At 41.6% G+C, this 23999-nt stretch overlaps 1 protein-coding gene and 1 long non-coding RNA gene across 2 annotated transcripts; both read left to right on the top strand.

The window, feature by feature from the left end:
- Nucleotides 1–14882: 14882 nt before the first annotated feature.
- On the top strand, nt 14883–16142 carry LOC125547721 (uncharacterized). Its single transcript, XR_007300735.2, has 3 exons — nt 14883–14941; nt 15080–15165; nt 16076–16142. It is a non-coding gene; the product is annotated as an uncharacterized LOC125547721 (long non-coding RNA).
- A 5892-nt stretch (nt 16143–22034) lies between these two features.
- On the top strand, nt 22035–23562 carry LOC125547720 (acyl-acyl carrier protein thioesterase TE3, chloroplastic-like). The gene is made up of 5 exons (XM_048711521.2): nt 22035–22300; nt 22609–22718; nt 22806–22915; nt 23167–23262; nt 23372–23562. The coding sequence occupies exons 1-5, from the start codon at nt 22035–22037 to the stop codon at nt 23486–23488; spliced, it is 699 nt and encodes a 232-aa protein (XP_048567478.2). The 3' UTR covers nt 23489–23562.
- The last annotated feature ends 437 nt before the right edge of the window (nt 23563–23999 follow it).

Genomic DNA, 23999 nt, shown 5'->3' with positions numbered 1-23999 from the left:
TTATAGGAATGTTAGTTATATAGAAATGTTAGAAATTTTAGTTATCAAAATCCAATCATTAAAAAAATGTTATTTTTTGCGGGTATATAGCTAGTATTTGTTCTCGACGATGCCCGGCCCGCATCCTCGCTGTCGACCCATCCGCAACGACGTCCGGCTGACCCATGTCCGGGACTGGGCTCCGCCGGGCTGGCACTGGGAGGTGCTGCCTGGAGGGGCGCGCCGCTTGATGAGGAACCCGGCCCCGGTCGTCGACCCTGATCTCGTTTGGTGGCGTTCGCGTGGGCCAGTTTCGGTGCGGAGGGAGCCAGCCCCGCCGGAGGTGGTACGTCGCCGTGTCAGGGAGGAGGACGAGCACGTCCATCGCTACATGGTTGCGTTAGAGGGCGGCAGGTTCTCCAATACCTGGCAGTTTCCACTAGTAGAAAAAGGGTCAAACGTAAAGCACATTAGTGCCGGTTTGAATTAGAGCCGGCACTGATGTGTACATTAGTGCCGGTTCATGGCGGCGATCAATAGTACCGGTTCGTGGCGAACCTTTAGTACCGGTTCATGCCACGAACCGGTACTAAAGAGGCTGCATCAGCCTGCAGTCGGGCTATGGCCCCACCATCACCATTTAGTGCTGGTTCTTACCACGAACCGGTACTAATGAGGTTATGGCAAGCTGTTTTTAGTCCCACCTCGCCAAGAGAGAGGCAGTATGAGCGGTTTATAAGCCGTGAGTACGTGCATAGACAATACGAAGAGTTGCAATGCTCACCTACATGTTGATTAGCTTCAAGCCTTGCGGAATAGCATAGATTGCACTGAGCTATGTGCAGTGCAGTCTACACTATTCCGAATGGCTTGAAGCAAATTAACCAGCATTGCACCTCTTTTTTATTTTTAATAACTTATTTAAACTCCGGACTTCTTTTGTGTTCAGTATGCAGCATTTAAAGCGACGTCATCAATTTCCAACATGTTCTGACATCATTTGTTGTTTTTTGGTCATTTACCTAATTGTTTAGAGAGCTAAATGACCGTGAAATTGAAAATCACTATAAAATGAATCCTGAAAATGTTGAAACTTGGCATGGTATCATCATATCACCCGCATAGTATGCGTGAAAGAGTAGAGAGGGTCACGGCAAAAACTGGACGCACTTCATGTACAAGCTGGACAAACTCTTTCCGAGTATCAGGGTTTCGGAGTCCGGAGTGGGTACTAATGTGCATCCCACCAATCAGGAAGAATCACACGGATCGTGTGTTTCTTTCTAGCTCTTGCGAGTCGTTGGATCAAGGGTGTGTTTCTTCCTAGCTCATGTGAGTCGTTGGATCGAAACTACCACAATCACTTTGTGAGCCAGACGACCCTATATATAGCTAGCCCACCTCTCGCCTTCCCTGCATAAGTCTTTCAGTTCATCGACTACATACATCTACCAGTTCATCGACTGCATACATCTACCAGTTCATCGACTGAATACAAATCATTCGGATTCGCCATCATACGTCCAACCGTGCATTTGATATGCATATATATGCATCACGAGCCACGGTTGGGCTGTATGATGGCGATACCGATTGGTTTGTTCTAGATCCGACATAAAAGGTTTGATACAACTTCTTTTTTGTGACATAAGAGCTATCTCTCCTCCTACCTATTTTAGTTACACAAATACCTATTTGTGCCAAATTTTCACTTTTGCTGTTGCTCTTGCATCATAAGCATTCATGTTAACTGGACTTACAAGTAATGCAATTTAACCAAACTATCTTGTGATCTTCGCCAAGAGAGAGGCAGTATGAGCGGTTTATAAGCCGTGAGTGCACAGACAATGACGAAGAGTTGCAATGCGCACCTACATGTTGATTAGCTTCAAGCCTTGCGGAATAGCATAGATTGCACTGAGCTATGTGCAGTGCAGTCTACACTATTCCGAATGGCTTGAAGCAAATTAACCAGCATTGCACCTCTTTTTTATTTTTAATAACTTATTTAAACTCCGGACTTCTTTTGTGTTCAGTATGCAGCATTTAAAGCGGCGTCATCAATTTCCAACATGTTCTGACATCATTTGTTGTTTTTCGGTCATTTACCTAATTGTTTAGAGAGCTAAATGACCGTGAAATTGAAAATCACTACAAAATGAATCCTGAAAATGTTGAAACTTGGCATGGTATCATCATATCACCCACATAGCATGCGCGAAAGAGTAGAGAGGGTCACGGCAAAAACTAGACGCACTTCGTGTACAAATTGGACAAACTCTTTCCGAGTATCAGGGTTTCGGACTATACAAAAATAAATAATGCAGAAAATAAAAAAAACGATACAAAAAAATTACTCAAAAATAATAGAAGAAAATAAATAATGCAGAAAAGAAAAAACTATATAAAAACTACTCAAAAATAAATAAAAGAAAATAAGTAATGCAGAAAAGAAAAAACTATATAGCCGTGAGTGCATAGACAATGACGAAGAGTTGCAATGCTCACCTACATGTTGATTAGCTTCAAGCCTTGCGGAATAGCATAGATTGCACTGAGCTATGTGCAGTGCAGTCTACACTATTCCGAATGGCTTGAAGCAAATTAACCAGCATTGCATCTCTTTTTTATTTTTAATAACTTATTTAAACTCCGGACTTCTTTTGTGTTCAGTATGTAGCATTTAAAGCGGCGTCATCAATTTCTAACATGTTCTGACATCATTTGTTGTTTTTCGGTCATTTACCTAATTGTTTAGAGAGCTAAATGACCGTGAAATTGAAAATCACTACAAAATGAATCTTGAAAATGTTGAAACTTGACATGGTATCATCATATCACCCGCATAGCATGCGCGAAAGAGTAGAGAGGGTCACGGCAAAAACTGGACGCACTTCGTGTACAAATTGGACAAACTCTTTCCGAGTATCAGGGTTTCGGACTATACAAAAATAAATAATGCAGAAAATAAAAAAAACATACAAAAAATTACTCAAAAATAAATAGAAGAAAATAAATAATGCAGAAAAGAAAAAACTATATAAAAACTACTCAAAAATAAATAAAAGAAAATAAGTAATGCAGAAAAGAAAAAAACTATATAGCAAATTTGTTGGCACACTGCCCTGTGGGTCTACCAGACCTAGGGTGTGCAAATGCAGGCCCAAGAGGGCCAGCAGACCCACAGGGCAGCGTGCCCTAATTAATTAGGCCCAGAAGCCTGCTATATAGAGGAGTTCGAAGAGGTAGCCGCGGTTGGGTTTATAAACCAGTGCGGCTGCCCTTCGCCGGGCGAGGTGGGACTAAACTTTGGGGTGGCAGCGCAAGGCCTTTAGTACCGGTTGGTGGCTCCAACCGGTACTAAAAGCCTTCGTTTCCCGCCGCTTGGCCTGGCGAAAATAGGCCTTTAGTACCGGTTGGACCCACCAACCGGTACTAAAGGCCCATCCTATATATATAGCTCTTACGAAAATTTCAGTTTCATCCCCACTTCGTCTCCAACCTCCGTCGCGCGCGCCGCTCGATCCCGTCGTCGCCGCCGGTCGTCCGTCGTCATCGTCGCTGTCCCCGCCGCCGCCCGTCGTCGTCGTCGTCTCGCGCTGCCGCCCCGAACGCCGCCGCCGTCCGTCGCCATCGCCGCGGCCGTACGTCTCTCTCTCGCTCCCGCACACATATACACACACATACATACACACACCTACACACACACACCGGCGCCCCCGCCCCGTACGCCGGCGCCCCCGCTCGTACATACGGGGCGGCGGCGTACGGGGCCGCACACACACACACACATATACCACACACACACGCATACACACACATACACACATACGTACACACATATACGTATATATGCACACACATGCATACACACACACATACACACACACACATTTTTTTTACTTATTTTCTGTTTTTTAGAAAAAAGTTAATTAGATGATCGAATGTTAGATTAATGTCGAATGTTAGATAATTAGCTAGCTAGATAGAAAAATTGTCGAACTAGAGATTAGAACTAGTTCAATAATTAATATAACTAGTTTATTTTTAGTAAGAAAATTTAGGTATATGAGATTAGAACTAGTGGAATAATTAATATAACTAGTTTATTTTTAGTAAGAAAATTTAGGTATATGAGATTAGAACTAGTTGAATAATTAATATAACTAGTTTATTTTAGTAAGAAAATTTAGGTATATGAGATTTGATGATCTAATTAAAATATTATTTATTAATGAGTTTTTCTGTTTATTTAATTTTTTATATATTTTGAGTTTATATAAATGTTAGATTAATGTCGAATGTTAGATGAATTAGATAGAAAAGTTAAATATATAGTAATGTCAATTGAATATATAGTTAGATATATTAATGTCAAATGTTAGATGAATATATATTTGGCTAGATATAGGTGTTTAATGTTTCACCTATATGAACATAGGAAATGTCATCTGACGACGAAAAAGATTTTATTTTGTGCGAACACTGTGAAGACCAGCGCGGCCTGTGCGACCAAAATTTCCTTGTTGATGGTAGGCGCTTCAGCATCAAGCTGGATGAGACATTCGAAGTTGATACAGTAAGTCACTTTGTCAATTATTATTTGAATGCAAAACTTATACTTCATTTGCTTCAACTTATAATTTTAAATTTTCACTATTCTACTATAGCGCATCCCCTGCCATGCAAGAATTTTTGTCTTGGATAAGATAGGTTTTAGTGCTATAGATGATATGGAGGTAAAGAGAGTTTACTTGAAGACGGAGCATGGGTATACTTTCAACGTCAAACTATATAATGGAGACACATACACCCATTTTGAATGCAAAACTTGGCAAGCACTATGCAAGGCTTATGCATTTGAGCCTGATATGGTTATCACCTTTGATATTCGTCCGGAAGATGATATTGAAGGTAATATAGACATCTGGGTCGATGTGCAAACGCCTCCAGTTCTACCATTTGGTGAGTTTTTCTCAACCATGCATGCATATGTTTATGTCTTTCTTCATACAGTTTATTCAAAAATAGTTGACAACTAATTTGTATTGTCAGCTTATTTCGGTTCAAGCAAACATGTCCGGCGCTTGGTAGACAGGACCTACTACTGCCCTGGGGCTCAACTAAACTGCGAGGAGATAAGTCATTATGTTTCATGGCTTGAGGATCTTAATACTGTCAAGACAAATTTTTTTTCCTAAACTTAGAAATGTTAGTACTCAAAACGTGCGACCAATGGTGATCGTATTGAACTACAGTCACATCTATAATCAAAAGATGGTAAGATTTTAAATATTTGTCCTTAATTAGTGCATCTTTTGCATACATTATTTTTGAAGCTAAACTTTCATTGCTTAGTATATTAATTACTATACGATGTTGTTCAACAGGGACTTCCGATGACAGTTGTGCCTCAGTGGATCGAGACAAAAGGTCGCATGTCAATAGTTAGCTTACGACCAAGATTTCCTACATTGCACATGAGTGCATTCAGGATTTCTGAAAGCGAAGAATGCTTAATAGTGAAAGATTGGAGCAAAATTGTTAACGATCGCAGAGAAGTACTAGGGGGCAGTAAGGTGAAGCGCAACCCAAGATTAGGAGACAGATTCATCTGCATGCTCCAGTATGATGAATCAGGAGAGCTATACATGTTCTATGCTATTCTACCTGAGAAGGAGCAGCAGGATCAGTAGCTACTAGTTCATGCTCTTAATTAGTACTTGTCTCATGTCCATGTCCTGAACTTCGATCTTGGTGACGATTATGTTGAACTTGATGATATCTTTGCTTTTGTAATTACAAAGTGAATGTTTCCTCTTTAAGCTAGCCAGCGTTGATGATGATTAGATAGCTAGCGCGGTAATGACTATGATGATTAAATAGTGGTAATTAGACGACTACGATGATTTTTAGCTAGCTAGAGTTTATTTATTAATATGCGATGATGATGATGATGATGATGATGATGACGACTACAACTCATTATAACGTAAAACAATCCTAAATTAAATTGATAACACAAATTTAATTGAAAAATACAAAATAAAACAAAAACCCACAACCATTTAGTACCGGTTGGTGTTACCAACCGGTACTAAAGGGCTCCCGGCCCCCGGAGCTGGCTCGTGCCACATGGTTCCCCTTTAGCACCGGTCGTGCTGAACCGGTACTAAAGGGGGGGGGGGCTTTAGTGCCGAAACGTTAGTGCCGGTTCCATAACCGGCACTAAAGGCCCTTACAAACCGGTGCTAATGGCCCGTTTTCTACTAGTGTTCTTCAGGGATCTCGCTTCAGCTATGATCCTGTGAGGGTTCCTTCTCTTTGGGTGTCCACCGCCCGCGCCGCATGATCCGACGATGTATTCAAGATTATATATTATTCGAGACGATGTATTCGAGATTATATCTATTATTCGAGACGATGTATTCGAGATTATATATATTATTCGAGACGACGTATTCGAGATTATATTCGATGATGCTTATTATGTACTATGATTGATTCAGTTTTTCCTTATTAATTGATTGCATCCATGCATTGTAATTTGAATATATTTCTCTTGGATTAGTTAAACAAAACTTATGGCGTACAATATCGGCAGAGAGGGAGAAGAGGCCCTGTTCAATATCATACGCAATCCTCGCGGGCCAGATGATGATCAGAATGAAGAAGATTATGACGGCTCCGAATATCTAAACAACACCGGGGAGGGTGATATGATATTCGATCGCGACGACCGAATTGATGAAGTCATGAACTATGAACATGATGAAGAAAATGTTGATCTTGAAACAACAAAGACCGGCGAGGTATATATATTTATATAAGCATGCATCTGGTGATCATCACATGTTTTAAATGACTTGAAGATATATTAACGAATCGATCTTTCTTCTTTCAGCCATCCGGATCGAGCAAATCTTCAGGCAACAGGACGAAACGAGGCCCGAACAAAAAGTTGAAGGAGGGCGTAAAGTACAATATCAAGGCAATCAGACCTAATGGCGAACCATTAGCGCCTAAGAAGATTGCGGACAAGTTTATTCGTCGGTGCGGAGTTCTTGTGAAGGACCAACTCCCGATCTCCCTTCAAGAATGGAGAGAGCCAGCAAAGCCACGTCTAGGAGTTACTTTTGTCGACGACAGACAAAAACATTTGCTTTGGGAAACGCTCATGTCACATTTCACCCTACCAGATCATTTCACAGATGCAGATGTGGAGAAAGTCAAGGACGCTGCTCTTAGGAAGATGGCGGTTGCATTCAAGAACCACAAGATGAGTGAATGGGCCAAGTACGTCAAGGGAGGAAGGAAGACTCCAGTATTCGAGGGAACACTAGAGAAGCAAAGTGCTCATTGGGACGATTTCGTGAAATTCAAGGATTCGGAATTATCTAAGGAACGGTCCAGAATAAACAAGGCCAATGCCGCAAAAAAAGATAAGTTCCCTAGGCTGGGGCCAGGTGGCTATGCGGTGGGAATGCCTAAGTGGGATAAGTCTGAGAAAGAGATGTTGGATGCATGTGTCACTCCAGAAACATTGAGCTGGCCCCCCAGGTGCAGGACTTGGTTCTATGCACATGGAGGGGAGTTGGACCCGAAGACAGGCAAAGTTTCGAAGAAGGCATGTCTGGACGGAGCCGAAGATAAGCTACTTGTTGCAACAGAAGAGGCTCGATCGGGGTTGTTCGAGCCCAACAGAGAGAACGACGAGCTTACGCGTGCCCTGGGAAATCCTGAACACCCGGGAAGAACACGAGGCATGGGCGCTATTCCGTGGTATGAGGGGTTTTCGGACTGGAACGCCGACTACAGAACCCGTGCGAGAAAGAAGATTGCGGAGGAGGAGAAGAAGAGGAAGATGGAGGAGGAGCAGAGGAAGCTAGACTATGAACGCCTTCAAGGCCTAGAATCAGCGCACGCGGACTTGGCAATCAAATTCCAGCAGCAGCAGGAGCAGATCGACTCACTTAGCCTTAGCAGCTAGAGGATGATCCACCAATGGATAGCACCGTCCCATCCATGCCGAGAAGCAGCGTGGGTTCCGCCCCGGGCGACGCATTGCTGGATAGCTACCCAATGGATGACATCATGGAGAATACTACTAACTGCGACCTACACTTCAAAATGAAGAACATATCCATGAAGGTGGCGGACGCCCTTGCTTTTATAAATCCCCCCGAGGCAACCTTCCATTGCAACCCGATTCCAGCGGGCTATGCTCGTGTCTTGGTTGATGAGGTGGTGGACCAATATTCGGGGCTAGAGCTTGACATTCCTGGAGGTGACGATGAGTACACACTAGGAGAGGCCAACCATCGTATCAATGGAGAAAGGATTACATCATCTTTCGAAGGCCACCGACACCGCGTCATCCGACTCCTTGTCGCAGTCCGCCACCGAGTCAGCAGACTCCCGCTCCTCCAAGTCCACCAACGCGTCAGGCCACTCCTCCTCCAAGTCCGGCACAGCTTCGGGCCACTCCTCCTCCTCCAAGTCCGGCAAAGCATCAGGCCACTCCTCCTCCAAGTCCGGCACAGCTTCAGGCCACTCCTCCTCTAAGTCTGGCACAGCTTCAGGCCACTTCTCCTCCTCCAACTCAGCCACGTCAGCCGTCTTCGCCACCTCAGCAATCACGGAAGAGAGCCACCTCAGCTATGGTGCGTAGCGGTACAAGTCGAGGTAGTACTGGAGGTACAGGCGGAGGCAAGCGATTTCAATATGGTCCAAGCCTCGCGCCTCTTCCGCAGAGGCCTTACGACAAGTCCGAGGAGGAAAACGCAGCCATATCAAAGGCCGAGGTGGAAGCCCATTTTGCACCGAAACCGCCACCGCCGCCAAGGGAGAAAGTGCCTGTGGAAAAGATTGACCACTTCATTCGTATGGCTAGACCACCAGCTCCCAAGCCTGTTGACACAGACTATGAGCGCCACATCAAGAAGTTAAATCGAGCACGTCTACAGAAAGAGGCAAGCTCGAGCTCGAGCAAATCAGCTGGCAAAAGGAGCGGTAAAACCGTTCCCCAGCTGGGAGAACAGGCGGCGCAATCAATCCCCCCGCTTGTTGTGCCAACAAGACATGAGAGTAGGCGCGCCCAATATTATTGTGGGCAAACCGTTAACGTTCTCGGGGTGGGCGATGTGGTAATAACCGATGAGCATATTGCGCAGGCTGAATCGATCGGGATCACTGTTGGACAACTCCTCGATATCGAGCCCATGTCTTCGACTAGAGAGGAGGAAATAAAATAGAAATATGCCCGGGGCCAACCTTTGGTCGAGCCAGAGGAGGTCAATAAGCTCCCAACGAGAATGTATGAATTGCATCAATGGTATATGGACATTACCAAGATTTCCAATTAAGAGTCCCTCATGGTGAATGTCAACAAGGAGCATTACTACCATGAGAAAGCTGTGACCGTTGAGTATTCAGAACTATTTCAGCTATACAATAAAGACGCACTCGACAAATCTATCGTCAGTTGCTATTGTCTATAAGTGATTTCTTTCTGTAATTTAAGTCTCAAGCTAGCTGTAGTGATCATTTTGATCAATCATTACCTGTAATTATCCTCACTATATTCTTTTCTGTGGTATTATGCAAGATGAAGATTTATGAAATGAAAAAAGGTGGACGCTGTGGCATTGGGTTCGTTGACCCAAATACCATTAATGAATACACATGGAAAATAGATCCATATCACGAAAAAAGTGTAGAGGAAAGCATGCTACAGTTCTTTAAGGAACTCAAATACAATGAAGATATACTACTTCCTTACAACTTCCAATGAGTCACACTGTCTTGTACTACAAATTCTATTTTTCCCTACTAGCTATAGCTACATGTTTTTGCTTACATATGCCCGCTTAATTAAGACATGCAAATGTGTGTGCATGCAGATTTCACTGGATCTTATTAATCATTAAAGTTGATGAAGGAACAGTTGAAGTACTAGACTCACTACTTAAGAAAGAAAGTGACTACACCATCGTGAAGGGGATAGTCAACAGGTAATTTCAATCATTATTAACTATATCTCGGCCTATTTAATTAGTTCGTCATTTCCTGATAACAACTATTTAATAACCCATTTATTCATTTTCTTTGTCGGCGGGCAGGGCTTGGGCAAAGTTCATCAGGGCCACTCCAGGCCCATGGAAACAAAATATGAAATGGTATCGACCCAAGGTAAGTAATTAAGTAGTACTAGCTAGCTGCCATCTCTTTAATTATCATGCTTGATTAATTATTATCTGATCAAATTCCATTCTCGTAAAGGCCCTGAAGCAGGCGCCGGGGAATGATCTATGTGCATACTACGTTTGCGAGAACATTCGCATGATGGCGTCCGAAAGGAGCAAATCTTAAAGACAGGAGTGGGTACGATGTCGATTGTCAGAACACTATTCACAATTTTTACACCATTATCGATATCTAGTCACACAACTAATACACATGCATATTGATCTCCTTCTTAACAGTTCAAAGAGGTGCGGGACAAGCTCCTAGCACAGGACCGCATAGAAGCAATTCAAGAGGAAATAGCGGGATTTTTGCTCGACCAGGTCATAGATCCCAAAGGAGAATACTATTACCCGCTACCGCCCCCATGAACCACTTCCAATTGTTATCGTGCTCCGAAGGCACCAATTAGCTAGGCTAATGCCACTGGCTCCGAAGGCACCAATTAGGAGAAAATGTATATATATATATATATATATATATATATATATATATATATATATATATATATACACATGTGTGTATATGTGTGTGCATTAATTAATGGTGGTTGTGAGACATTCGATGATATATATATAGATACTCTATTAATAACCCAGGGTGAAGAATAAGAAATTCTTCACCCCAGTCCAAACCGAGCGTTGGTCTGGTTAAGCAAATCTGGACCAATATAAATTTTTGTTCCACTACGGTAAATTTACGTTGATGGGAGCGGTTGGCTGGTAGGAGGTATCCCACCCCCGTACCATTATTTTCTCTATGCCCTGCAAAAAAAAAAACTTTTCTAATCAGCTGCGAGCGGCGGGTGGGCTCATCACCGTTCCTCTCCCCGATCCCTCATCATTGACGTTTGCGGAGGCTGCGGCAGCTACGGCGACGACAACGGTGCCGGAGGAACGACCTGGAGGCGAGGGCTACTCCCATGTCTCATGCGTGGATTACTCTTTACTCCCACTTTCTCTCTTTATGCGGTAGCGACTAGGAGACAAATAGGGCAGTGCATCGATACGGTGAGAGCTCGGCGGCGGCGGCGACCTTCTCCGCGTACCTCTTCACCTCCGGCGGTCTGGTTGCCAGTAAGATCTCCCACCTTGTATTCCTTTCCCTTTCCTCCTCCATGAATTTCTGAATATTTAGGGTTAGGGTTCTTGATTTTTTGGGAACAGGGCAAAGAAGAAGGCAGAAGACCAGGAAAGGAGATGAAAGAAAAGAGGTGAGCTTGCATACTAAAGGAGGTGATGGACTTGACCTTCGCTCGACTGTAGGATCAATTCAAGGGTGCAGCTTATTTTTTTCACATTTTCTTTAGCTTTTCTGGTTTCCTTCTGTTCAATCTTTTGGAACAGAGCATATTCACAATTAGTTTAGTGGAACAGTTCATCGAAAACAGACAAGAAAGTCAAGAACCAGGGCTATCATCTTTGTCTGGATCTAAGAAGATACTCCTGCGTTATTCATCTGCAGCATCTTTTGATTCAATGATCTTGATGAAGGACACAAAAGTCTCTTTTTTAAACGTTGACTCGTCCTGAACACTACTAGTGGGGCTTCAGAACTCTCTACGTGCAGACCTGAACACTAGTGAGACATGGTAGCAATTAGTGAAATGAAAAATGTAGGATCTGGTTTTCCTTTTCCAATTCATGGAAGCACTAACCTTCTGTGAAAGTACTGCATACACCTGCAGTATACTTCTCAGGTTTCCTTCTCGGATTTTTAGAGTGAGCTTAAGGCAAATGATGAATGGTTAAGCACCTATTTATTTATACTTTTGATCTGTTGATACACAGTGAACAGAAGGATATAGCATGTCATGCTCCTATTTTGTGTCGATGTAAACAAGAGATACAATCTAGTACATCGCAAGCAAGTTTGGAATATGTATTAGTTGGACATGCTCCTATTTTTTGTTGGCCCCTTATATATTACCTTCTCTCAGAATTCTTATAGTAGTTGGCGAACTTGCTGACTCCATATGATACGCTAGATTTTCATACATGGCTCGTTGCAAACATTACATTGGTAGACACTGACCAGTTTGTTAATATTCATGAAAGTTTAGTTAGATTTATTTTAATCACCACGAGGTGCACCCTGTCCCTCATCCAGCCTATCAAACTTTGCTGATTTTTTTTTGTTTAACCCACCCACGGTGCAGGAGTAATCTTCTATAACATGAAATTTTGATTTTTCATTCAGGTTTTTGCTTGTTTGTTGTCTGTAGCATAAACCAAATGGGGGAATGTGCTTTTTTTGGCGAGTAATCATGCGATGCTAGCTGGGCTCCATAAATTTAATTTATTCCCTAGCCATGGACACTGTAAAGAATATCCACACAATCATTTTTGCATTTGATTCTTATGTACTGGAAAATATATTCTTTATTCACATTTAACCTATTTTCCTATCTTATATGCCCGTTTTGGCATTTTGCCTTACAATTATGTGTGTCTGACCAATTATTTGTTTCATTTTGATGACTGTTTGGTGACAAACAATGTCTTAAATAGTTACAAGACACAAACTAGTTCAATATGATCACTCCCAATATTTTACCTGGCACATTTTGATAAAAGACACGGTTTACAGTGCATTAAAACAATAGTTACAGAGTTTGGCCTTTTATCTTATTTATCTATATATTTTGGATTCATACCGTGCAGCCAGCGTGTTATGGGTTCATGTAATTCCGACGAATTTGGTACATCCAAAATATCTCTATAATATCTTTGATTTCGACATTGTTTCCAGTTTAGGGTACCAAAGCCTATTGATCATTTAAGTGTTATATGTGCTTGTGTGTTGGTGGCCTCTACCTATTTGTTGGTATACATCTGAAAACTGAAAAAACTCTGTTTTTCAGGTATGTGTTCAAGCAGACGACGGTTAATGTGTGAGGGATAGGTCTTCGTATTTATGGTGGGTACGAGTAATGTTGAATCGAAAATTCCAGGACTTCTTTTACTAACACCCTGAAGCAAAATTGAGGTTTTTGTGAGAAGAAAAGTGAACCTAAAGGGTACAGTACTATTAATAGGATACTATGTTGGTTACAGCCCATGGATAACAGGTTGATGTGAAATCTCTGGTCACTTGCAAATTAATCTGCTTGAAGATCAAGTTCGACAGTAGTCATTTTTCAAGTTCACTAGTATTCAGTTTTGAAACAGTGAGTTCTGAAATTTTCATGTTGCTGGTTACTTAGTGCTATGTGGCATTCAATTGTGTCCAAACGGATTTTATTTGTAATTTCTAGGATGGTTTTTATTACGTGAATTATTTCTCGAAACCAGTACATGGAATCTATGTATTAGAACACTTTATTATTCCACTGTTACCAAAAATTCCTTGTGCACATAATGAATTAGTTGCCCGTGTTTCTTACCGTTACCAAAATGCCTCCTACAGAATTGTGATAGCGGCCTATGTTACTTAAATCACTTGCACTATTTCATTTTTGCTAGAGACACGTTGTGCTCAGTATACAATAGAAAGAGGAATAGAACTAGTGAAATATACATGAAATAAGGAACACAGACTTATATCTAAAAAAATCAGGAACGCCTCGCTACTGTAAGATCACCTGAGTAGCCTTATGTAAAAAAATCAGGAAAGCATTGGTACTGTAAGATTACCAAAGTGGCCATAAAATTACAGCAAGATGCGCCAGATAGGTTCCTCACCTACGGGACACATGCAAACAGTAAGATTACCTTGCACTTTTTTTATTTTATGGTGGTTTTAGTGCCGGATTCCTCTTTCCACACTACAATATTACCTCACAAGCCTGTTCTGTCCTACAGATTAAGCGTGGGCACATAACCTGACTGGGGTGAGAAATAAGAATTCGTCACCCAGGATGATAAATAGCGCGACCCTATATATATATATATATATATATATATATATATATATATATATTATGATCGGTTCTACTAGAAATTCTATTTTTATATATGCATAACGTGTACAATATGTAGTATCGTAAAATACCAGCAAACGAAAAATAATTAAATGGAAAGCACAAAATTAATGAAAAAGAAATCATAAACCCAAAACCCCCCCAACATTTTAATACCGGTTGGTGACACCAACCGGTACTAAAGGTCTCCCTGCCCCCGAAGCTGGCTCGTGCCACGTGGTTGCCCTTTAGCGCCGGTTCGTGCTGAACCGGTACTAAAGGGGGGCCTTTAGTGCCCACATTTTAGTGGCGGTTACCGAACCGGCACTAAAGGGCCTTACGAACCGGTGCTATTGCCCGGTTCTGCACTAGTGACACCATGTGTACAGTTTGTGCTTGCTTAGAAATTTTGCCCTAATAAACAACAAAATTATCTCCAATCATGTGTTGTATCTTCTACCATCTTCCATATTTTTACATGACTAGCCACTTAGCATTACTATTCATATTTTATTTGTAAATGTACGCAAAGCTCTGGATTAGAAGCTTGAGGCTATCTTCTGAACCAAAATGACCACATTGACTACCTATGTTAAATCTTATACTAAGCTAATGTCAATAGTGATAAGCTTATGCAATTGTTCATCCTACTTGCATTGGATAATATTCTCCTCTAAATTTTGCCTCTTTTTTTGAACCAAAAATGATTATCTTCATATTTCGCCTCTTTCCTAAACCAAAATGATTATCTTCTTCAGATTTCCTCCATGAGCCACTGTAGCACCTTTTATGTTGTGATACTCCTACATATTCATGGTAGTTGCTAACCTGCATCCTACATATTCATTGGATTTTATATTGGCATTTGTAATAGTACAGTGTGCTATTTATTATGTCAATTATCATCAAATAACTAACAATTTCGTTTCTGCGGTATGGACTGAACTCGGAAAGGAAGCAGTTAATCACATGATTGTAAAGGAATATGCGAAGCTGATGAGACTAGAGCTAAAGTTCTTTCTCTTGGATTCCTCAGTTAGGTACATCATTTCTTCAATTGTCCACATTTTAAACTGTATATTATTGTCGTAAATCAAGTGGAATATGTGTATGCAAACTGTCAAACTAAAACTTGGAAACAAACATCATTGATTACTAATCGATGATGTAACTTTTGAAGGAACTAACAAATGGAATGATTTGTTGCCCATGTACATTTGGTAATTTTCTTTGATAGTTTTTGTTGTTTATGTATAGAAAAAAAATCATTGGTAGAGAGGAATCTTTCTGAAAATGTTTTCTCGGTAATGAAATGGAGAGGAAATGTTTCTCAAAATGTTCATTTCAATTTTTTATGGCTGAAATATGGGAAAGGATGGCGAGTCCATGATGCTTGGGGTTCTTTGCAATTCATTTTCTTCCATTTCTATGATGTAGATATTTCTTCTGTGTCAACCTAAAGTATTATCCGCTTCTGATAAATGCAAAGGAAAATCTGCAAGTTACCATTTACCTTTACGCATATTTATTCTGTTAGTGTGACTTAAACATTCAATATGCTTTGCCTATAGACTATGTTAGAGCTGATCTGTGCGAGCTGTTAGCCTTTTGATGAACACATGGTGTTGATTACTTAGGACTGGAATGTTCAGCCTCCCTGTATGCCGACTACATTTCTAAGACATGAACCTATTTTTGTACTATAGTCATCATTTCTAAGACTTGCTGATGCATGATTACACTGCTAATTGCTACAGTAGACACGCAGGCGTAGCTTGGTGCATTCTTCTCTTCTTTCCCTTTATATTTTCTTCATCCTTGTGCTTGTAAATTTGTAACTCAAGAGGTCTCAAACTTTTTCAATATGGAGGTATTACTTTCAGACTGGTACATATGCATGTAGCTGTTCATGAAGCATCATTTTACTAAAGTGTCCAATGTATGTTCCAGGTGCTTGATCAAGGCTGCGTATGAGCTTATTAACATCGATGGTGTGCTAAATGTGATCATAAGGAACTTGGAAAAGGAGTATGTCTCTTAATGGACATCTTTCTATTTTGCGTTGAACTTTGATTAATTATTTTACTGTACATTTTCCAAAATTCAAGGATTGGCTTCTTACTCATTACAAATGGTTCCAGTCTTTATTCTTAGTTTTTACAGTTACATAAAGAACAATGTTCAAATTCACTGACCTGTGCTTTGTGACAGTACTTCACTGTATGTTCATTATATATGCATGTAGCAATACTTCCTTTCAATCTATTCATTAGTTCGTAAGCTAGATCGTGTGCCAAATTGTATTTACTGGACACTTGCTACTCTTTTCCTTGTGCAATTATTCAGTCCTGGTTATATTTTGTGGTATTTCTGAGTTGCATAAATGACTCGAAACATCGGGAGCTACTAAATCTTGCCTGTACTGAATTTGTGCTTTTTTGTAATATCAAAATACGGTTCTCCTTCAAAGTATTATTTTTCCTTCTACTGAATATGCTTCTGGAAAAGGATCTCAACAGATCAACCAGAAGGAGAAGAGAGCAGCCAAAGAGAAGTTAAGAACAAGACACATGCTTCAGATTAACTCCTATTCCTGGACCTATATGCTTTTGATGATTGAATTAGATAAAACAAGTATATATTTCTAAAGATTAATGGATTCTAATCGTATGATTTTGACATGCAGCTAAGTTTTCCATATGTCTGACTATTGTGTTGCCGTGCAAATATGGAGAAGGATGGTCTACCTTTTTGGGACTTGGTTTTGTGAATCGATGTGTTATCTTGAGCAAATATCTTACCATTTGTACAATGTTATAATATGAACTTTTACTATTGATATATCATACTGTATGTCAATATGTCAATACATATATACTTGCGGCAACTTCTAACTGAAATTTATTTTTCACCTACAAAAATATATAGAATCTTCATCCATGTTTTCATCTCGATACCTGATTTACATGTCCATACAGTTGGGCTGTTTGAGCTAACACTGCAAGGCCTTACAGTGCATCAGGGGCATCTAATAAAGTTTTTAGGTTTGTCCCTAGAACTATTATATCTAGACAAGATACTTGCTTGCAGAACCATCAGAGCTGAACCTTCTAGGTAATTTTACATAATCAGCGGCTGGGCACCCACAATCATCCATGATTTGCGTTGAAGCGAGATAAGGTTTACTCATGTTCTTATAGTTTGTTTCTCTTTTCTGTTTTGCTTGGTTGATTTTCAGTTATAGAGAAGAGTTAGAGTTGGATGGAGTATCAAACAATGGAATCAAATCATGCATGGTATTGTAAGTCAACCATATAAGCATAGACATGTTTTCAATTTTCCAATGTATAGTGGAAGTTATTTAAGTCGTTTGAAATATTAATACAGAGTTTTTCCTATTGATGTTTGCTGTGAACGATGTGAATATATTCCCTTAAAAAATTCGTGTGAATATATTTGGATGGTTTCATCTCAAATAAGATCTCTATAGTAGCAACAATTTTGAATAAAAGATACTCCCTCTATAAACAAATATAAGACGTTTTAGATCACTAAAATTATATGTTCACACTTATACCAGTGTGAAAACTGAATGAGGATCAATTTTATTTTAGATAAACGTGCATTTGCACGTGTACGATTACTAGTACCTCATAGGTCATGCTGTCTATACATTTGCCCCATATGTAAATGTTGGACAATAACATGTCGTGCTTCATAAAATCTTGAAAGATCCATCAATGCAACATGATGTATTGACACATGTTGGTTACATCAGATACATGTATTCCAACAAACATCCCTAATAAAAAGCAAGCCCGGATATGTAGAAGTACAGTGAGGTACGTATTAATGTATGTAGACACTATTTTCCAACAACAGTAGTCAACAAGCAACACAAAATAGAAAACTTGAGTCACATATCACAACAATGAAAACAACTGTTTCATTTGTCTTGGCCAAAATTAAGGTTTGCTATTCATGCAACACATATTGCAAGAAAAAAAGACATGATAGAGGGCTCACTAAAAATGGTTAGGTAATTTGATTTATAGAACTTGATGACAAACACATATTTTGAAGCACTTCAAGTAAAACAAAGGTCCGGAACTTCAACAACTAAGGGCAATAATTGGCAATGTTGTCTTGAAAAAATATCTCAGACATCAATTTTGTAGTCATGGGTATGAAATTGTGCTTCCAGCATGGGTATGAAGCATGCAGAATCTAGTCTCAACATGTTCGACATCACCTGAACATCATCATATCTGCAACCAATAAAAAAATTATATAAGTGCAGCAGCTATAGAAACATCTTAGATCACCAGTGAAATTATATAAATGCTGCTCCTGATTGTCGTGAAATTTCTGCACCAGAGGGGACAAAACAGTACAAAGAGGAACAGAGAAGGGAGAGATGGTGTTGTTGTGGGACGTCCGTTGTTGTGCACCCTGGGCCCTCACCTCCCGGCCCTGCAACATCAAACCACGACCACTGCAGGGCAACGACATATGTCCCTCTCCCTCGCTCTAAGCTCTAGCGACACAAGTCAAACAAGCTAGTAGAACCGACCAATTTTTGCTACAAGCCAGAGCTGGATGACCTCCACAGGATATTGCAGCGTGAGATTTTGGTAGACATCCGCTTTGCCAACTCCATTGCGGCGCCGCGACCTTAGCCCGTTAGCCACGGGCGTCCTCCGGCCACCGCCGCACCGCCACCCCACGCATCGATGATGGAGATCGGTTCCACAGGGAAACCCTCGATTTCAAGCCGCTTTAGACTTTATGGTTGGGGAGGGGCTTGGGGGAGTTGCTGCGGCCTGCAAGCGTGGTCGATGGAGAAGGAGAAGCCGTCGGCGGTGGCGATCGTCTACGTACGCCATAGGTGGGAGGATTGGGCGGCGGATGATCGGAACGAGTTCCGTGATGGCAGTCTCGAAGGAGTTGGATCGAAGGAGGATTTGGATTGAGAGGGGCGATGGCGGCGGCAGTGGAGGGGAGGGGGCCTCGCTCCCGGTTCGTCTGGTTTTTTGTCCGTGGGGGAGGGGACAAAAAAACAATCTACGAAAAAAACCAGCGAAGGTGGGACAAAAAAAACATGGTAGGTGGGACGAAAATTGACCGGAGGAGACTACCAACTGCTTCATTAGGAGTAGAGATTTAAATTCAGTGCTGGATAATAAAAGAGATAAATTTGAAAGGGAAATATATGGCATATTATGCAAGCATCATTCTCCACAAGGGACAGATCAGAAATGCAAGCTGCCATGGGAACGTACATATTTAACCTCAATTTTTCTCGGACGTAGCTTTCTACCAAACCGGTATTGACATATCCAATCTGTTCTTCCAATGCTAGGAGCTCCTGTACGAGAGCAAGATCACATTTTATCAGTTACATACAAACCCGCAACCTAGTGAGTCGGTGTTCTGCTTCATACCTCATAGGTCATGCTGTCTATACATTTGCCCCATATGTAAATGTTGGACAATAACATGCCGTGCTTCATAAAATCTTGAAAGATCCATCAATGCAACATGATGTATTGACACATTGGTTACATCAGATACCTGTATTCCAACAAACATCCCTAATAAAAAGCAAGCCCGGATATGTAGAAGTACAGTGAGGTACGTATTAATGTATGTAGACACTATTTTCCAACAACAGTAGTCAACAAGCAACACAAAATAGAAAACTTGAGTCACATATCACAACAATGAAAACAACTGTTTCATTTGTCTTGGCCAAAATTAAGGTTTGCTATTCATGCAACACATATTGCAAGAAAAAAAGACATGATAGAGGGCTCACTAAAAATGGTTAGGTAATTTGATTTATAGAACTTGATGACAAACACATATTTTGAAGCACTTCAAGTAAAACAAAGGTCCGGAACTTCAACAACTAAGGGCAATAATTGGCAATGTTGTCTTGAAAAAATATCTCAGACATCAATTTTGTAGTCATGGGTATGAAATTGTGCTTCCAGCATGGGTATGAAGCATGCAGAATCTAGTCTCAACATGTTCGACATCACCTGAACATCATCATATCTGCAACCAATAAAAAAATTATATAAGTGCAGCAGCTATAGAAACATCTTAGATCACCAGTGAAATTATATAAATGCTGCTCCTGATTGTCGTGAAATTTCTGCACCAGAGGGGACAAAACAGTACAAAGAGGAACAGAGAAGGGAGAGATGGTGTTGTTGTGGGACGTCTGTTGTTGTGCACCCTGGGCCCTCACCTCCCGGCCCTGCAACATCAAACCACGGCCACTGCAGGGCAACGACATATGTCCCTCTCCCTCGCTCTAAGCTCTAGCGACACAAGTCAAACAAGCTAGTAGAACCGACCAATTTTTGCTACAAGCCAGAGCTGGATGACCTCCACAGGATATTGCAGCGTGAGATTTTGGTAGACATCCGCTTTGCCAACTCCATTGCGGCGCCGCGACCTTAGCCCGTTAGCCACGGGCGTCCTCCGGCCACCGCCGCACCGCCACCCCACGCATCGATGATGGAGATCGGTTCCACAGGGAAACCCTCGATTTCAAGCCGCTTTAGGATTTATGGTTGGGGAGGGGCTTGGGGGAGTTGCTGCGGCCTGCAAGCGTGGTCGATGGAGAAGGAGAAGCCGTCGGCGGTGGCGATCGTCTATGTACGCCATAGGTGGGAGGATTGGGTGGCGGATGATCGGAACGAGTTCCGTGATGGCAGTCTCGAAGGAGTTGGATCGAAGGAGGATTTGGATTGAGAGGGGCGATGGCGGCGGCGGTGGAGGGGAGGGGGGCACGGGCGGATGGGGATGCGAGGGGGCCTCGCTCCCGGTTCGTCTGGTTTTTTGTCCGTGGGGGAGGGGACAAAAAAACAATCTACGAAAAAAAGCCAGCGAAGATGGAACGAAAAAAAACCATGATAGGTGGGACGAAAATTAACCGGCGGAGACTATCAACTGCTTCGTTAGAAGTAAGGATGTAGGGAAACCACAGGACCCGGGCCATGGCGAGAGAAAACACGAACTGCTGCGAAATCTCCACGTGCATTAAAAGAGTTTCACGTGACACCATCATTAATTGGCCATTCTAGAGCCATCCGTGGCAGCATCCATCAGTAAGAGTACGCGTTATATTAAGTCTAAACTGGCATTAATTTCTGAAGTACTACTACTGTAGTCTGTAGTACCCCCTTCGTTTCTAAATCTAAGCTTTTTTAAAAGATTTCAGTATGGTACATATAGAGTAGATGTATAAATCGACACTCAAAAAATGGATTTATGTAGATTAGTATGTAGTTTATATTAAAATCTCTTTAAAAAGGTTTATATTTAGAAATGGGGGGATAGATGACAAAGAACGTACGATCACGTACTTCATTCTCCACCCAAAGGCTCAGAAATGAATTATCGATACTAGAGTGCGGCGTTTCGATGTCTAGACTCATCTACACCTGGTCAAGAAAAAATTCAAAACAAATATTAGAAAAATTCAACAAATTCCAAAAAACTTTTGTGTAGTAGATAATTTGATGCGTGAGGTTCGCTCCAATTTTCAAATCATTTGAACATCTGAGTAGCTCTCAGCAAAAAAGACAAATCGGGTCAGAACAGTATATGAACAGTAAACTGTTTTACAGACCCCGAATTTGTCTTTTTTACTGAGAGCTGCTCAGGTGTCGAAATGATTTGAAAATTAAAGTGAACCTCACACAAAAATTATCTACCATAAAAAATTGATTTTTTGTAGTATTTATTTAAAAAAAAATTGTGAGCGAGGGTGCAGATGAGCCTGTGCTCAGAAATGAATTGTCGATACTATTACTACTTCATTAGGCGGGCATCTGTACCACGCGTCAAGAATGAAACGCCACACAGCGTGCACGCACGCGCGCGCACTATATAGATGAGCTTGCACACGCCCCATGAGATCAAACAATACAATTCCATATTCACCATGCAGCAGTCTCCTAATAATGTGGCTCCCAACACCAAACACCCAACACCTTCCTTGGTCCGTGCTGGAGCTAGAGCCAACTGGTTCCGCTCCGGCCACCTCGCCATGATCTCCGGCCAATCACGTCGAACCCGCCGTGTGAAGGCCCTTGCCGTCCCTGCGTCTGGCTCCCGGGACGTCTGCAGCGACAACATCAGCCAAGAAATAAAACCAAGGTTCTTCCGGATGAAATAAGTTTTCCAATAATTTGTTGACTTAGGATGCAAATCTGTGATCTTCAGGATACCCTCTCGCCCTCTTTATTAGTTCAACCAAATGAACTAGAATTTCAAGAGTGAAATAATTGAACTAATTAAAAAGGCCATGCATGGGGGTACCATTTGCACCTCTCAAAGAACATTTGGTCCAATAGCTTCGTGTCTTTTAACAAAGTACTCAAGGCGATGCAAGCAAAACGAGTTCACACCTATCCTCTGCATAGTCCAATGGCTTCATATATTTGTGTTTTTGGCGTTGCATGCAGTTCAATTAGGGCGGACAAGTTCTTCCAAGTGGAGATGACCGTCCGTGACAACGATCTTGACCAGTATGGAGTCGTTAACAACGCCATTTATGTCGCTTATATCCACAATGGTTGGCACCCAAATGACATTTAAGCATGGTAGAGCTTGGGTTTTACTCTTGTACACAGTGTTGATTCCTGCTTAAAATCGCCTGCAGCTCGAGAGGAGCTGGCTGCGAGCATTGGCTTCAGCATGGCCTCCGTAGCACGCACAGGCAACGCGATGGCACTCTTGGAACTGAACCTCAAGTACTTCAAGCCTCTACTGGTATGTGCATGGCACGTCTGAAATCTCTTCTTTCTGCGAGTGTCACATCCGAAACCTCTAAGGCTCTGCTCGCAGTGGTTGTAAAATCAGTGTGGCCACCGGTATCTAGCTCAATTTTGAACTAAATACCGGTGACCATGCTAATTTTACAATCATTCCAAGCAGCCCCTAAGGTTGGAAATCTCGAGGTTCTTATTTCCAAGCCCCAAAATCTCAAATTTTAATAACCACGTGCATTGATTAATATCCAGCGAGGCGCCAAATTTGTCGTCAAGGTGAGGGTTGTCCAGATAAAGGGTGCGAGGATACTTGTTGAACATTTCATCGAGACACTACCGGATCATGAGGTATGTGCAGAAACGATGGATATTGAACGCGCCGTTTCCCTTATAGTGATCAGTCCCTTCTACTGATCAATCCCACGCGTGCGTGTGTGTTGATCTCCTCTAATGGCAGCTTATTTTGGAAGCGACGGCGACCGTCGTCTGCCTCAACAAGGACTACCGTCCGACCCGCGTCTTCCCGGAGATGTCATCCAAGCTGCAGCAATTCTTCTCAACCCGGGACGGCTAGCGTGAAGATCAGCTTACAAACTATCTTGTGCGTGCTTATATGTGTCTCAAATGAATAAAAGTGCATTTACATTACGTGGCGTGTGGGAGGCTCTCCAAAAGAAAATTCATTGTTGGTTCTAGGCCAAATTTTCATTAATCCCGTGCTCATGCAAGGAGCTACGTAGAGGCTGAAGATCAGTGGAACATCACCTCAGTTGTCGCTAGGTCCAAAGAAAGAAAACCGAAGAAAAACTTTCACCGTCGAACTCATTATTCAAAATCATCTGCAAAAATATATATATTCAAAAACAAGTTATTGAGAAACGATTATGCTTTTATGTGCATTTTGTGGAGGCGAAATATTATATTCAAGTTATGAAACTACACAACGAGCTTGAAACAACTCCTTCAACGACCCATATATGCACAAGTTTGCCATGGGCAACCATCACCATCGTTTGTCGGCTATTAGCAATATGCACAAATCAAGCAATAACTTTATGCAAACCAGAATCGATACAGTTGATACA

The sequence above is a fragment of the Triticum urartu genome, chromosome 3A (assembly GCF_056163025.1).
Source record: "Triticum urartu cultivar PI428250 chromosome 3A, HENAU_Tu73, whole genome shotgun sequence".
Lineage (NCBI taxonomy): Eukaryota > Viridiplantae > Streptophyta > Magnoliopsida > Poales > Poaceae > Triticum > Triticum urartu.
The sequence above is the reverse complement of the archived record's forward strand: the minus strand, read 5'-3'. Positions and strand labels throughout refer to the sequence as shown.